At 39.0% G+C, this 17659-nt stretch overlaps 1 protein-coding gene across 2 annotated transcripts in view; it reads right to left on the reverse strand.

Annotated features, from left to right (window-relative positions):
* The window catches only part of LOC142295279 (desmin-like), a 37788-nt gene extending 21149 nt beyond the window's left edge, over window positions 1-16639 (reverse strand). Inside the window, exons 1-4 of one of the 2 annotated variants that reach the window (XM_075338385.1) lie at window positions 16415-16639; window positions 9092-9239; window positions 7460-7609; window positions 6333-6452 (exon numbers count right to left, since the gene is read on the reverse strand). In XM_075338385.1, the coding sequence (XP_075194500.1) occupies window positions 6333-6452; window positions 7460-7609; window positions 9092-9239; window positions 16415-16608 (612 nt within the window). In that variant the 5' untranslated portion in view covers window positions 16609-16639. The remainder of the gene's footprint in view (window positions 1-6332; window positions 6453-7459; window positions 7610-9091; window positions 9240-16414) is intronic. The other variant, XM_075338386.1, reaches the window with a different exon arrangement.
* Between the last annotated feature and the right edge of the window lie 1020 nt (window positions 16640-17659).

Consider the following 17659-nt stretch of genomic DNA (forward strand, 5'->3'; position numbering starts at 1 on the left):
TAGATAGATAGATAATAGATAGATAGATAGATCAATGATATATAGATAGATAGACAGATGGATAGATAGATAGAAGATAGATAGAAGATAGATAGATAGATAGATAGATAGATAGATAGATAGATAGATAGATAGATAGATAGATCAATGATATATAGATAGATAGACAGATGGATAGATAGATAGATAGATAGATAGATAGATAGATAGATAATAGATAGATAGATAGATAGATCAATTATATATAGATAGATAGATATATGGATAGATAATAGATAGATCAATGATAGATCAATGATGGATAAGTAGATAGATAGATAGATAGATAGATAGATAGATAGATAGATAGATAGATAGATAGATACTGTAGATAGATAATAGATAGATCAATGATGGATAGATAGATAGATAGATGGATGGATAGAGGGATAGATAGATAGATAGATAGATAGATAGATAGATAGATAGATAGATAGATAGATGGATAGAGGGATAGATAGATACTGTAGATAGATAGATAGATGGATAGAGGGATAGATAGATAGATACTGTAGATAGATAGATAGATGGATAGAGGGATAGATAGATAGATACTGTAGATAGATAGATACTGTAGATAGATAGATACTGTAGATAGATGGATAGATAATAGATAGATCAATGATAGATAGATAGATAGATAGATAAATAGGTAGAAGATAGATCAATGATAGATAGATAGATAGACAGATAGATAATAAATAGATCAATGATAGATCAGTGATAGATAGATAGATAGATAGATAGATAGATAGATAACATTGTAATCAAAACCATGTGAGTCTAAAGTCAGTGCTATAGGTTGAATGCTTTCTTGTATGATCTAAAAGATAACTTTAGTATCAGAAGCATTAATACTTAGATAATCAATATTATTATCTGCATTATTAAAATAAGGACAAGGAGACAATCATATTTATTATAGCTATTCTTGTCAAACATTAGAAGCACAATAAAGATAGTAGTAATATATTATTGTATGTCTAAGTCTAAACATTATTATTATGTATTATCAGTAGTAGTAGTAATAGCAACACTGATATTAGTAGTAACCACAGTGGTAGTAATAGAAGAAGTAGCAGTAGTAGAAGCAGTGTCAGTAATAGTAGCAATAGTGGTAATGTAAGTAGTATTTGTAGTAGCAGCAGTAGTGATAGTAATAGCAGTAGTACTGGTAATACAGTAGTATTTGTAGCAGAAGTGGTAGTCACAGTAGTAGTAGTAGTAGTACTAATAGCAGTAGTAATGATGGTAGTAGTAGTAGAAGTAATGATAAAAGTAGCACAATTATTGCTATCTGTAGTAGTTGAATAAACAGTAGTAACAGTAGAACTAATAGTAATGGTAGTAGTTTTCATAACAGCAGCAGTATAAGCAGTAGTACTAGCAGCAGTAGTAGTAGTAGTAGTAGTAGTAGTAGTAGTAATGAAAGCAGTATTAGAAGTAACAGTAGTAATAACAGTAACGATAGTTGTTTTTACCATAACAGCAGTGGTAATAGTAGTATTAGTAGTAACAGTAGTACTGGTAATAGCATTAGTAGCAGCAGTAGTAATGGTAGTAGTAATAGTAATGACAGTGGAAGAAGCAGTATTAATGGTATTAGTAGTAATAGAATAAGCAGTAGTAACAGTAGTACTAATCATAATGGTAGTAGTAGTTTTTATAGCAGCAGTATAAGCAGTGGTAAAAGTAATTTAGTAATGGAATAGTAATTGAAAGTAATAATAATTAGTAATGGAAGCAGTATAAGTAGTAATAATAGTAGTAATTTTTATCGTAACAGCAGTAGTAATAGTAGTAAAAGTAGTACTGGTAGTAGCATTAGTAGCAGCAGTTGTAATGGTAGTAGTAATACTATTAGTAATTGTAGTAATTATGTAAATTTTAATAAATATTGTAGTAGAAGCAGTAGTAATAATAATAATTGTAGTAGTAGTAGTAGTAGTATTAATAACAGTTGCAGTAATATTAGTAATAATGTTAGTGGTAACAGTGGTAATAGTAATGGTAGTAGTAGTAGTAGTAGTACTAGTAGTAGTAGTATTAATAGCAGTAGCAGTATTAGTAAAACTTTCAGTGGTAACAGTAGTAATGGTAGTAGTAGTAGTATTAATATTAGTAGTAGTAATAATAGTGGTAGCAATAGTAATAGTAGTATTAGTACTTGCAGCAATAGTAGCAGTAGTATTGGTGACAATAATAGTAGTAGTAATGGTATTAGTAGTAGTACTTGCAGTAGTAATAATAGTAGTGACAATAATGGTAGTATTCGTAGTAGCAGTAGTAATAATAGTAGTTTTTATAGTAACAACATTTGGTAATTGTAGTATTAGTAGTAACAGTAGTACTGGTAATAGCATTAGTAGAAGCAGTAGTAATGGTAGTAGTTGCGGCAGTCACAGTAGTATTAATAGTAGTAATTGTAGTAATTATATTCATTTTAGTAAATATTGTAGTAGCAGTAGTAGTAATAGTAATGGTAGTAGTATTTATAGTAGAAGTATTCTTAGTAATAATATTAGTGATAGTAATAGTAGTATTATTAGCTGCAGCAATAGTAGCAGTAGTATAGGTGATCATAATAGTTGTAGTAGTAATGGTATTAGTAGTAGTACATGCAGTAGTAATAGTAGTAGTGACAGTAATAATAGTATTAGTAGCAGTAGTAGTAGTAGTAATGGTAGTACTAGCAGTAGTATTAATAGTAGCATCAGCAGTAGTAATGGTAGTGTTAGTGGTAGCAACAGTAGTAATAACAATAGTTGTAGCAGTAGTGATAGTAGTATTAGTAGCAGTAGTAGTATTAGTAGTACTAATGGTAGTCTTAGTAGTAGGAGAAGCAGTAGTAGTATTAATAGTAATGGTGGTAGTAGTAATAGTGGTAGCAGCACTAGCAGCAGTAGTATTAGTAGTAGCAACAGCAGTAGTAATAGTAGTATTAGTTGTGACAATACCAGTAGTAGTATTAATAATAATAGTTGTAGCAGTAGTGTTTGTAGTATTAGTAGCAGTAGTACTATTAGTAGTAATGGAAGTAATAGTAGGAATAGTATTAGTAGCAACAACAGTAGTAGTAGTAGCATCAGTAGTAGTTCTTAGTAGTATTAGCAACAGTAGAAGTATTAGTAGTAGTAGTAGTAATGGTAGTATAAGTATTAGCAACAGTAGTATTCTCATGATACCTGAAATATTTGTGTGTAGCAATACAGGGATGAAGTTAGAGCAGTTACACACTCTGCGGTACAAAGCCTTCTTTTCTCAGCCACAGGAGTAGCACTGGTATAAAGCTTAGACTATTCCTCCAGACCTAGGTGACAAGCTATAAGTGCTATTGTGGATGTATTCTCGAGTGAATTGTCTCATCAGTTAAACAGAATTCCCCTAACAGCAGACATAAGGGTGAGCCTACAGTACAATAGGAGGGCAGCATCCCACCTAACAGCAGACAAAGCAATGAGCCTGCAGTACAATAGGAGGGCAGCATCCCACCTAACAGCAGGAATAGTAGTGATCCCACATTACAACAGGAGGGCAGCACCTCACCAAACAGCAGACATAGCAGTCAGCCTACAGTACAAAAGGAGGGCAGCATCCCACCTAACAGCAGACATAGCTGTGATCCTACAGTACAATAGGAGGGCAGCATACCACCTAACAGCATACATAGCAGTGATCCTACAGTACAATAGGAGGGCAGCACCCCACATAACAGCAGACATAGCAGTGATCCTACATTATAATAGGAGGGCAGCACCCCACCTAACAGCAGACATAGCTGTGATCCTACAGTACAATAGGAGGGCAGCATACCACCTAACAGCATACATAGCAGTGATCCTACAGTATAATAGGAGGGCAGCACCCCACCTAACAGCAGACATAGCTGTGATCCTACAGTACAATAGGAGGGCAGCATACCACCTAACAGCATACATAGCAGTGATCCTACAGTACAATAGGAGGGCAGCACCCCACATAACAGCAGACATAGCAGTGATCCTACATTATAATAGGAGGGCAGCACCCCACCTAACAGCAGACATAGCTGTGATCCTACAGTACAATAGGAGGGCAGCATACCACCTAACAGCATACATAGCAGTGATCCTACAGTATAATAGGAGGGCAGCACCCCACCTAACAGCAGACATAGCAGTGATCCTACAGTACAATAGGAGGGCAGCATCCCACCTAACAGCATACATAGCAGTGATCCTACAGTACAATAGGAGGGCAGCACCCCACATAACAGCAGACATAGCAGTGATCCAACATTATAATAGGAGGGCAGCACCCCACCTAACAGCAGACATAGCTGTGATCCTACAGTACAATAGGAGGGCAGCATACCACCTAACAGCATACATAGCAGTGATCCTACAGTATAATAGGAGGGCAGCACCCCACCTAACAGCAGACATAGCAGTGATCCTACAGTACAATAGGAGGGCAGCATCCCACCTAACAGCATACATAGCAGTGATCCTACAGTACAATAGGAGGGCAGCATCCCACCTAACAGCATACATAGCAGTGATCCTACAGTACAATAGGAGGGCAGCACCCCACCTAACAGCAGACATAGCAGTGATCCTGCAGTACAATAGGAGGGCAGCATCCCACCTAACAGCAGACATAGCAATGATCCTACAGTACAATAGGAGGGCAGCATCCCACCTAACAGCAGACATAGCAATGATCCTACAGTACAATAGGAGGGCAGCATCCCACCTAACAGCATACATAGCAGTGATCCTACAGTACAATAGGAGGGCAGCATCCCACCTAACAGCATACATAGCAGTGATCCTACAGTACAATAGGAGGGCAGCACCCCACCTAACAGCAGACATATCAGTGATCCTGCAGTACAATAGGAGGGCAGCATCCCACCTAACAGCAGACATAGCAGTGATCCTACAGTACAATAGGAGGGCAGCACCCCACCTAACAGCAGACATAGCAGTGATCCTACAGTACAATAAGAGGGCAGCACCCCACCTAACAGCAGACATAGCAGTGATCCTACAGTACAATAGGAGGGCAGCATCCCACCTAACAGCATACATAGCAGTGATCCTACAGTACAATAGGAGGGCAGCATCCCACCTAACAGCATACATAGCAGTGATCCTACAGTACAATAGGAGGGCAGCACCCCACCTAACAGCAGACATAGCAGTGATCCTGCAGTACAATAGGAGGGCAGCACCCCACCTAACAGCAGACATAGCAGTGATCCTACAGTACAATAGGAGGGCAGCATACCACCTAACAGCATACATAGCAGTGATCCTACAGTACAATAGGAGGGCAGCATCCCACCTAACAGCAGACATAGCAGTGATCCTACATTATAATAGGAGGGCAGCACCCCACCTAACAGCAGACATAGCAGTGATCCTACAGTACAATAGGAGGGCAGCATCCCACCTAACAGCATACATAGCAGTGATCCTACAGTACAATAGGAGGGCAGCATCCCACCTAACAGCATACATAGCAGTGATCCTACAGTACAATAGGAGGGCAGCACCCCACCTAACAGCATACATAGCAGTGATCCTACAGTACAATAGGAGGGCAGCACCCCACCTAACAGCAGACATAGCAGTGATCCTACAGTATAATAGGAGGGCAGCACCCCACCTAACAGCAGACATAGCAGTGATCCTACAGTACAATAGGAGGGCAGCACCCCACATAACAGCAGACATAGCAGTGATCCTGCAGTACAATAGGAGGGCAGCACCCCACCTAACAGCAGACATAGCAATGATCCTACAGTACAATAGTAGCCATGATATTGAAGAAAGTCATGGCATCTGACACCGATCTGCTATCACCCAGCACTCCCCTGTGCTCTACACACTGCAGACAACTCTTGCTGTTCCCTCTAGTGATTAGAATGAATTAGGAAAATCTGGGGAATCGTGTGTGGCATCTCTTATGGCCCCAAGGCTCCTATATTCCACAATCAGCCAGGACTGTACAGCAGAGAAATGAAGACATCACACAACTGCCCCTGGCTCATCAGTAAGAAGTGCAGGGTGAGAAGAAGGTGCCAGACCATCACTCCGGATTATAGCCCCCAATTTACCCCATGTGCGCCCCTGGAGTGCCAAGCGCTAGGAGCTGGACAGCAGAGGAAAGTCGTGTAGCCTCATTATTGGCTCCTGGCAGTTAGAGGGTTAAGGCATCATTTCCATGCACAGCTGATATATGTGTGTGATTAGACAATGCCTGGCTGCAGTGTATAGGTGAGTGAGTGTGGAGAGACAGCTCCTCACAGGGCGGAAGGCTTCAATGTCCCCTTCAGCCTTCTTCCTCCCCTCCACTGCTTCTTCATAGCGTTTCTTCATGGCGCTGAGCTCTTCAGACACTGATGACTTGGCAGCCACTGCTAGATCCTGTTAAATAAAGCAGAGTCTTATGCCTGGCTGACCTGCAGCATTGCTCCTGCCCCAACCATGGCCAGGGGTCTCTGCATCCCACCCTGCCTCAGCCTGAGCACTCTCCAGCATATCTCCAGCACAGGGTCACTGGAAACATGGGTGCAGCTTTCAATACTTAGATCAATATGGATTTTTCCTTTGATAACATGCAGTTCATGCAATAATCTGTCCCCACTAATCTCACTTTCTGCCCCTCTAAAACAAAGCAGCCCCATCATTACTTCTCCCTCCAGGCTGTGCTAAATGCTTCACTTATTCCTCAACTTGTTTCCTAGCAACTAGATAAACAATGCACCCCAATGGGGGGAACTGGAGACAAAACATCCTACCAGTCAAACAAAGCTTTCCCCAGCCAAGATCTGCATGATGATCAGGGGAGAAGCCAGCTGAGGAGAAGTGACATGTGGCCCAACAATGCCTAGAACTTTCCATACACCGGCCTCACACAGACTCCCAGCCATTCAAGATTTATAGACCTCCTTATCCTCAACAGATTGGAGGTTACAAGGCCAGTGCACTTGTGTAGTACACCAGGCGCCAGAGCCCAGCTCTGAGGGTTTCATCTGGTACTAGCTCCGGCCAGTGCTGCTCCAGCTGTTCAGAACTATCACCAGTGCCTAGTGACCGGCCCACAGGACAACAGGGAAATCCCCCGGTGGGCCACTGTGCAGGAGTGAGCCACTTACAACATGAGCAGCATTTGGCCCAATGCATTGAATGCACTATGAACAGGCAAATCAGCATCTGATCTTTCATTCAACAAACTATCAAGTGTATTAATATATAGGAGCGAAGGTACAAGTGTGAACGATTTGGGATCTTTGTTTGTAGCTGAACAGTGGCCCCCGGAGTCAGTGTTACGGGTGGGCCCTTCTCACCCCAGTCCTACACTGCCTGGGCCCGGGGTTCAGGGTGAAGCCTGTTATCCCAGTGTTAATTCCCGCACATCCCCACTATCTTACCCGTTGCATCCTGGCTTGTTCCGCCTCCCTGCGCAGCTCCCGCAGCTGCTCCTCATACAGGGCCCGCAGCGCGGATGGTCGGGTGCTGCGGCTGCGGAGCGCGTCCAGCTCCACCTGGACAGTGGCGTTCTGCTGCTCCAGGTCCCGAACCTGCGGCACAAACAGAATGATTGGCAGACCTCCCAGGACAGGGCCTCCCTGATCGGCCGACCTCCCAGGACAGCACCGCCATGATCGGCCTATCTCCCAGGACAGCACCTCCCTGATCGGCTGACCTCCAAGATCGGCTGACCTCCAAGGACAGCGCCTCCATGATCGGCAGACTTCCCAGAACAGAGCCTCCATGATCTGCAGACCTCGAAAGACAGTGGTTTCCAGATCTGTAGACCTCCCAGGACGGCGCCTCCATGATCGGCAGACCTCCCAGGACAGCACCTCCATGATCGGCAGACCTCCCAGGACAGCGCCTCCATGATCGGCAGACTTCCCAGGACAGCGCCTCCATGATCGGCTGACCTCCAAGGACATCGCCTCCATGATCGGCCTATCTCCCAGGACAGCACCTCCCTGATCGACAGACCTCCAAGGACAGCACCTCCATGATTGGCCTACCTCCCAGGACAGCACCTCCATGATCGGCTGACCTGCCAGGACAGCGCTTCCCAGATCGGCAGACCTCCCAGGACAACGCCTGTCTCATCGGCAGACGTCCCAGTATAGCACCTCCATGATCGGCCGATTTCCCTGGACAGCGCCTCCGTGATAGGCAAAAGTCCCAGGACAGATAATATTCCGTGTACAATTACAATATGTTTAGTGGAAATAAAGAGTTTGAGTTTTTCACATGCACAAAGTGTACATGACAAAAAGTGAGTGTATCCTCCATATATCGATACACTAGTGTTCCATTGTATATAGAAATATATACAGAGAGGGAGAAAGACAGATGTATATATCTAAATATATATAATATATTATATATAAATACTATGTGTGTGTGTGTGTGTGTATGTGCTTCCACCTCTCTAATACATATACACAGATTATATTTTTGCATACGCTTCAAGCGTGTATATATATATATATATATATATATACACACACACACATATATATACACACACACATACGCATATACGCGAGGCATAAATGTATACACTACCTATTATGATCTACCTATTACATAGGACTGAATGTGCAATATCTAGCTATATACACAATTTGTATGTTGGAGGTGACATTTTCCTGCTTGGTGATATCCATCACATACTCTGATATACATTTTATAAAGGAGGAGAATATTTCCTTGGTTTCCTGCTATTCCCGTACATTATGTATAGTATATCCCATATATCTGAGCATTCCTCGCTGTGTATGTGTCTCCCACAGTAATTGTGCAGTATATACGCTATGTACATTCCGGGCATTTTCCTATAGAGCACATTAGTTTATGAACTGTATGTGAGAAATGGAGATTTTTCTTTTTACCCTTTATGTAAATAGTGTGTAATAAATGTACATAATAAGTTACATATGTACAACTAGCCTTGTGCTTCCCACACGGTCCTATCCTATGGAGAGTGTATGCGGGAGAGGTGTGCGGTGGACGATATAGGTGGGAAGAGACTTTACCCTTTCGATGTATTTAGTCAGACGATCATTGAGAACGATCATTTCACGTTTCTCATTGCTCCTGATGCTTAGAAATTCTTGGTTTGCTGCGCTGGCAGCTTCCAAATCCACCGGGGCAAATGCAGCTGCAAAGCCATGGGCGACCATACTGTGAGGACAAGAGCAGAGAGTCACAGAGGGCAGGGAGCTCACAGCACCACTGTATTCATATACAAGTCTGAGAAGTGGAATTATTATTATTGTTATTATTATTATTAGTGGTAGTAGTAATCATAATGCTATTCATTTACAATAGTAAAAATAAAAACATTCAGTTTTGCTACTTGCATTGAGTAAGAATGCTAGGTCTCCATAACAGTACAACCTATCGCTATCTATCTATCTATCTATCTATCTATCTATCTATCTATCTATCTATCTATCTATCTAACTATCTGTATATCTATATATCTATCTATCAATCTATATCTATCTACATATATATATATATATATATATATATATATATATATATATATATATATATATATATATATATTATATAATCAAATCAAGTCAAATAGGCTTTATTGGAAGGACCAAAAAACTATTAGCATTGCCAAAGCAAAAAAGGAAGTGTGAAAGGGGAGTGGGTTAGGGTTGTGGGGATGGGGTGTTGGGGGCCACAATTTAGGGAATGATGGCTCATTTGGAGGTCTTTAGTACCCCTCATCTTATGACAAGTGGAGACACACTGGGCGGCGATCTCCACCATTGATTCTTCTTCCCCCAGTAGGATGCGGAGTTTCCTCTCCTCGTCCATTGATGGAAAGTCCGGGGTGTATATATATATATATATATATATATATATATATTATGTATCTATCATGTATTATTTATCTATCATCAACTATCTATTTATAATTTATCCATGTATCTATTATCTATCATCTCTCTTTCTATTATCTATGTATCTCTATCATCTAAGTATCTATCTCTTTATCTATCTATGTATCTATCTATATACAGTATCTATCATTTATCTATGTATTATCTATCTAAAATCTATCTATTATCTATCTATTCTCTATTATTTATTTATCTATCTATCCCTTTATCTCTCTATCATCTATCTACCTTTCATTCATCTATGTATTAGCTATCTATAATCTATTATCTATCTAAAATCTATTATCTATCTAAAATCTATCTATTATCTATCTATTATTTGCTCATCTATCTATTATATATCTATTCTTTATTATTTATCTATCTATGTATCTATCTAGCTATCTATCTACCTACCTATCATTTATCTATGTATTATCTATCTATATCTATTATCTAGCTATTATTTGTTCATCTATCTATTATCTATCTATTCTTTATTATCTATTTATATATCTATTATTTATCTATCTATAAATCTTCTATTATCTACCGTTCTATCTATTTCTTAGTTGACCAATTACACAAAGCAGAGAATAGGGCTGACTTGTGCTACCTGATCGTCTATTGCATACAACTGTATAATAAATACTACAAATAATAAGCATACTCCACTGTTGGAATTCAGTGTTTGTATAAAGCTTAGTCCCTGAGTTATCAGTCCCAGGTAATTAGGTAACTCTCGCTTTATTAGACCCCAAACAATGCCCCATTCATCTGCCGCAGTCTGCTCCAGCATTCAGGTATAGCCGCAGATAGAATTATATCATACAATGAATACATGAGATTACAAAATATTGAAAATTCGTTTCTGACGTTTGTTATTATTTTAAGGAAATTTACAGGTGTATAGAAAACAAATGACACCACATTCTGTGCTGGAATAATAGGGGTTAATGGGGCTGGGATTGTAGGTGTTTGAAGTAGGAGACAACTGGTGATTTGGTTCTGATTCCCTTCCAAGATCATTGATGAGAACATACAGGATCAATGCATTCCGAGAGCAGCAGAGATCGGGCATTTGTTTCAGCATGTGTACTTATTCTATAGATACATTTACTTTATAAATATCTGTTTTCATGCTATAAATATGGCACACAATTACTTATAACATTATACATTGTGCCACCGGCTTCGTCTATGATTTATTATTATGATCATTCAGGACTAAGCATATAAATAATAAGATGTAAATATTCTACATATATACAGTATAGAGGAGGCATCTACATCAGCACATCTGCTTCAATGAGAAGCTACATTGTTAGGGTGAAGACAAGTCACTTATCGTCACCTATGGAGAGCTGACCCTGTCCTCTGTCTTATCTGTATCACCATTATGTATCAATACAACATATTAAACAAAAATAAAACTTCGTTATTTACATTTCTCTACGCCAAATGGTTTATAAAAAAAAAAAAAGAGGGGGGGTCATTTCATTTTTCTTTACAATAACCAATGAGATGGGGATCGTGTAAATAAGGGTCTTAAAAAAATAAAGCAAATTAGAAAAAAAAATAAAGAATAATAAAACAAAATTATTGTACTTAAGTACTGGTATAAATCTGCTGTAAATAATAATAAAAATTATAATAATAATAATACACAATTATTACCTCCCTGATTGATTTATAGAGGAATTTCTAAGTGTTCTCGTAGTGATACTGTGGCTCAGTGCTACAATGTTTAGTAATTTTCTGATAAATATTCTAATATAATCTAGCAACTCAGTTCTGCATATCAGAAACATGGATTTGTCTTTCTCCTTGGATTCTTGTATAACAAATGCAGAAACACAACTGCGCTTCATTTTATCTTGGGAGGATAAATTACATGTGAATAATATATCATGTCTGATCTTAACTATCAAGAACCTGTTAATTGAATGAAGAAACATTTAAAACATTATGAAGAAGATAAGTATTGTTTATACAGTGTCACTAGAAGGTGTATTAATTATTAAGTAACTTTAGGACAGTGGCTGCTGACAGATCTCATAACCAGCAATGATGACTGACTGAACTCATTCTATACATCATTGGCAAATAATGTATATGTATATATATATATATATATATATATATATATATATATATATATACTGTAAATATAAATGTCAACCTAATCATTATATATGACTAACAATGATTAATGTGTCTTCCCACGTTGTAAGGATCCTTCCCTGCTTTGTACATGTGATCTCTGAAAAATAGCCATTTGGATGCTAGATCACCCTAAAAATGGAAGAAGTGAAATACTAATCAGTGTGCAGTGACAACGCACAAGGGTCCTGGAACAGGTCTCCATCACTAACAGACCACCTAATGCAGGAGAAATCAGGACATAATATTGTACTATACTGGTAATATAAAGGTGCATGGCCTCAGAGATTAACATTCACTTTGGTGTGACTTCTATGAATATTTCAGACATTTGCCCATAATACAAATACGTTTTTTTTTTCATTATACACTTTTTCCAACCTACCAAAGACAAAGTCAAGGCCCATGTGTTGGAATAACTATGCACAGGTGTATTCACATCATGCAAACATTGTGTTCATCTACCAGAATAAAGGCAAACATCTGTCCAATAATTTAATTCATGAAAATATTTTAAAGTGTAACTATGTATTCCTTAGCATGCTTTATGATCATTCTTTTTTTACCACGTTAATTATAGTCCTCACAAGTAATTGTATAAATTGTATATACATGTTATGTCTATGAAATAGTAATATATTTTCAATGAAGAGAGGGCAATACATTGTGCTAAAGCACTGCATAATAAGAGGCTCATATGTGTGGAGACAAAGGACCAGAACATTGAGGTCCAACATGCTCCATCCTTCTATCTTCCGACAAGTATTGTGGGAAAAGTCGGGTCCACCCATACTGTATGTAGATTGCCGGCCGATACCACCGAAAATGGCCGACTTTCATCTTATGAGTGTAGGCATCCTAAATTAGTTAATGCTATATATATGGTACACTTGGAGCAGGTCAGACTAATGCATTTTATATGAATATATACACATATATCTAAGTAGACCTATATATATATATATATATATATATATATATATATATATATATATATATATATATATATATATATATATATATATATATAAAAATATATATATCCCCAATATGTAGCAGAGTGACTGAGATATAGATAGATGAATAGATAAATGATGGATAGATTAGATAGATGATAGACAGACTGATAGATAGATAGATAATTGATAGATAAATAATTGATAGATTGATAATAGATAGATAGATAAATAGATAATTGATAGATAGAAAGATAGATAGATAGGTACATAGAATGATTATTGATAGAAAGATAGGTAGATAGATAGATAGGTAAATAGAATGATTATTGCTAGATAAATAATTGATAGATTGATAATTGATAGATAGAAAGATAGATAGATAGAAAGATAGCTAGAAAGATAGATAATTGATAGATAGATAGAAAGATAGATAGATGATATATAGATAATAGATAGATAGATAGATAGATAGATAGATAGATAGGTAGATAGAATGATTATTGATAGATAAATAATTGATAGATTGATAATTGGTAGATAGAAAGATAGATAGATAGAAAGATAGATAATTGATAGATAGAAAGATAGATAGATGATATATAGATAATAGATAGATAGATAGATAGATAGATAGATAGATTAGATGAGGCCAGTTCTGTACTGAGGAATGATAGTCCCTTGTTAGCACCTGTTCTCAGCTCTGACAGGTTGCTGACCCCTGCGACCCCACTGACCCCCACAACAAGGCTCCTGAATTCCCTGTTAGCATTTGGGAATGGCCGTGCATGGGACTCATTGCTTCATCCAGCGTCTATAGGATTTCTGGAGCTAGCAGAGTGTGGTATCCTGCGTTCTCCATCAGTCCAAAAGACAATGAATGAAGCAGCATCTGTACCCACTGCTCTATTCTAGTTATTCTGTCTGGAGCCCCGTTGGTTGGATCCATTGGGTCTGAGCAGTTGGACCCCAATGATTAGCGAGTTATCCCATATTCTGTGGACAGGTATTGGCAAACCGAGCTGAGAACGACCTTCTAAGGCAGAGGTTCCCAACTCCAGTCCTCAAGGCACACCAACAGTGCATGTTTTCAGGATTTCTTTAGCATTGCATGGGTGTTGGATTCAGCACCTTTGCAGGTGATTAAATTATCACCTGTGCAATACTAAGGAAATCCTGAAAACATGCCCTGTTGGTGTGCCTTGAGGACTGGAGTTGGGAACCTCTGTTCTAAGGCACTGTAACAATACTATAGATGATTTTCAGAGCTAATTGTGCTCCTTTTTGTTTCAGAACTGCTCTGGATTTGTAAAGATTATTATGAATTAAAGATTAGGAGCCAATGGAGACTATTAATGATAGCTGACTCATCCACACTACCAACATGCATATGCCACAACTGTCAAAAAATGACACATTATTATATATTTGGCAGACAGCTGTTGGTCATCAACCATTGTGAATGTTCATTCAGCTGAAATAGTTAATTGGTCCATTCTGAGTTGTATGGGATTGATTGTATACACAGATCTTGCTCTTTTCTGATGAGTGACTTCAGCCTTGGCTACATAAAAAAGATCTTTTATCTCCAAACGTAGGCTAGGGTGGGTCTCAGAGCTTCCTCTCCACAATCTTGGCCCCCGCCCCATTCCTGCACACCCGCACCTTCCCATTCGTCCCATATTTTCATTTATATTGGTGATAGAAGTGTTTACTAATATAGACTAATTGTACTGGTCCAGATATTAATCTAATTTCTGACAATGACAAAGAGCATTTCTAAAAACAATACTCTCAAAAGCCTACACTGATGTACCACAAAGATGGTAAAGTCACAGATACATGATATTTCCATGTCTATGTCATAACTTTTCCAAGTGAGTGCTTTGGGTCACCCACTTCATGACAAGATGACTGACATAAGTGCAAGCAGATGTGATAGCCAGAATGCTGATCTGTCAAGAATACACATAAGAGGGCTATAGACTTTAGGATGAACCTAAACAAGTAATGGACAGGTTATCACAAGTAGCCACATGGGCCACCAATAACACCCCCTGCTGTACATGCGATAGATAAACAAGGCAGATAGATGATGGATAGATAGATAGATAGATAGATGGATAGATAGATAGATAATAGATAGATAGAGAGAAATAGATAGATAATAGTTAGATAGATAATAGATAGATATATGGATAGATAGATAGATAGCTAAATAGATAGATAAAGATAGATAGATAATAGATAGAGAGAAATAGATGGATAATAGATAGATAGAGAGAAATAGATAGATAATAGATGGCTAGATTATAGATAGATATATGGATAGATAGATAGATAGCTAAATAGATAGATAATATATAGATAGATAATAGATAGATAGAGAGAAATAGATAGAGAAATAGATAGATAATAGTTAGATAGAAAATAGATAGATATATGGATAGATAGATAGATAGCTAAATAGATAGATAATAGATAGATAGATAAATAGTAGATAGCTAGACAAATACATATATAATAAAAAGAGATAGATAAATAGATGCATAGACAGATAATAGAGGGATGATGATAATAGATAGAATAATAAATGATATATAGAATATAGATAGATAATAGACAGAAAAATTGATCGATAGCTATGGTAGATAGCTACTTAGATAATAGATAGACAGACATACATAATAGAGAATAGATAGATAGATAGAAGATAGATAGATAGATAGATAGATAGATAGATAGAAGATAGATAATAGAGAAAATAGATAGCAGATAAATAGATAATAGATATAGACAAATAGATACATAATAGATAGATAGAAAAATAGATAGATAACAGATAGATGGATAGATAGATAGACAGACTGATAAAGAGAGAGCGGTAGAGAGATAGATATATAGATATAGATAATAGATAGATGATAGATAAGTGATAGATATATAATGGAGATAGATAGATATAGATAGTTAATAGGTAGATAGATAGTGGGATAGATAATAGATTATCAGATAGATAGATTACACATACACGTGTATGTCATGTGGACCATTTTATCCCGCTATCACCCCTTACCTCTGCCCCCACCTGCGCTCGTCCTGCTGCCCCCCACCTGCGCTCGTCCTGCTGCCCCCCACCTGCGCTCGTCCTGCTGCCCCCCACCTGCGCTGGTCCTGCTGCCCCCCACCTGCGCTCGTCCTGCTGCCCCCCACCTGCGCTCGTCCTGCTGCCCCCCACCTGCGCTCGTCCTGCTGCCCCCTACCTGCGCTGGTCCTGCTGCCCCCCACCTGCGCTCGTCCTGCTGCCCCCCACCTGCGCTCGTCCTGCTCCCCTTACCTGCGGGGTCTCCTGCTGGCGGACGCGCTCCTCCTTCCCCCGGCGTGGACCTCACACGTGTCCCGGTTGCAGCTCGTGGACCTCCTGGACCGGGGCGGAGAGGGGCTGCTCACCCGGAGCCGGACCACCGAGCTGCTGGCGAACTCATCGAAGAGGCGGCGGTAGGAGGAGATCCTCTCGGGGCTGACGCTCATGGTGTGGAGCTGGCGCTGTCCGCGGTGCTGATCGTCTTGAACTGGGGAGATCGTGCTGCTTCTCGGCCCTGTTCCCTTATATAAAGCCGGCACAGAGCCGGCCAGGCAGATCCCAGGAATGCAGCACACGCCCTTCACTCCTGAGTGTCAAAGTCGCGGGAAGAGGCCAAATTCCCAACTACTGAAGGATCGCAGGCATCTTGTAAGGCATTCATGCTGATCTAATGACCGAGGCGCGCCAAGCCTGCAAATAATGGAGGAAATCACCACGGAGCATATGCATCTATCCCAGTAATGAGATCGGATCGGAAGCCTGTGATGACAATCGCCGGCATTAAGACAATTATTCCTGAATATCAACCCGTGCTCCTTACACAGCAGAGGAGCCTAGCAAGATATGGCAGGAGCTCAGGAATCAGGAAATACTGCAAAACTAGTGACCTCCTGTGTCATCTCTGTATCTCCTATCCATTATCTATCAATCTATCATCTATCTATCTATCCATCCCTCTATCTATCTCTCTATCTATCTATCTATCCCCCTATCTATCTATCTATCTATCTATCTATCTATCTATCTATCTATCTATCTATCTATCCCCCTATCTATCTATCTATCTATCTATCTATCTATCTAGCTAGTTATCTATGTGTTATCTATAATCTATTATCTATCTATTCATTTTCTATCTATCCATTATCTATCTATATCTCTATCTATCTATCTATCTATCCATTATCTATCTATATCTCTATCTATCTATCTATCTATCTATCTATCTATCTATCTATCCAGGCAACAATTCCATTACCGTTACATAAAAGAATAATAATGAGGGCAGCACTCCATAATTTGCAGAAAGTTCAGATCTTTATTGGCCCATACTTGTACAGTATCAGTAGCAACATTTCGGTTCCTGGGAACCTTTTTCATGGTTTCCAGGAACCCAAACGTTGTTGCTGACACACTTATGGGCCAATAAAGGTCTGAACGTTTTGCAAATTAATTATTATTATTATTATTAATCTATCTATCTATTATCTATCTGTC

The sequence above is a fragment of the Anomaloglossus baeobatrachus genome, chromosome 3 (assembly GCF_048569485.1).
Source record: "Anomaloglossus baeobatrachus isolate aAnoBae1 chromosome 3, aAnoBae1.hap1, whole genome shotgun sequence".
In the NCBI taxonomy this organism is placed as follows: Eukaryota; Metazoa; Chordata; class Amphibia; order Anura; family Aromobatidae; genus Anomaloglossus; species Anomaloglossus baeobatrachus.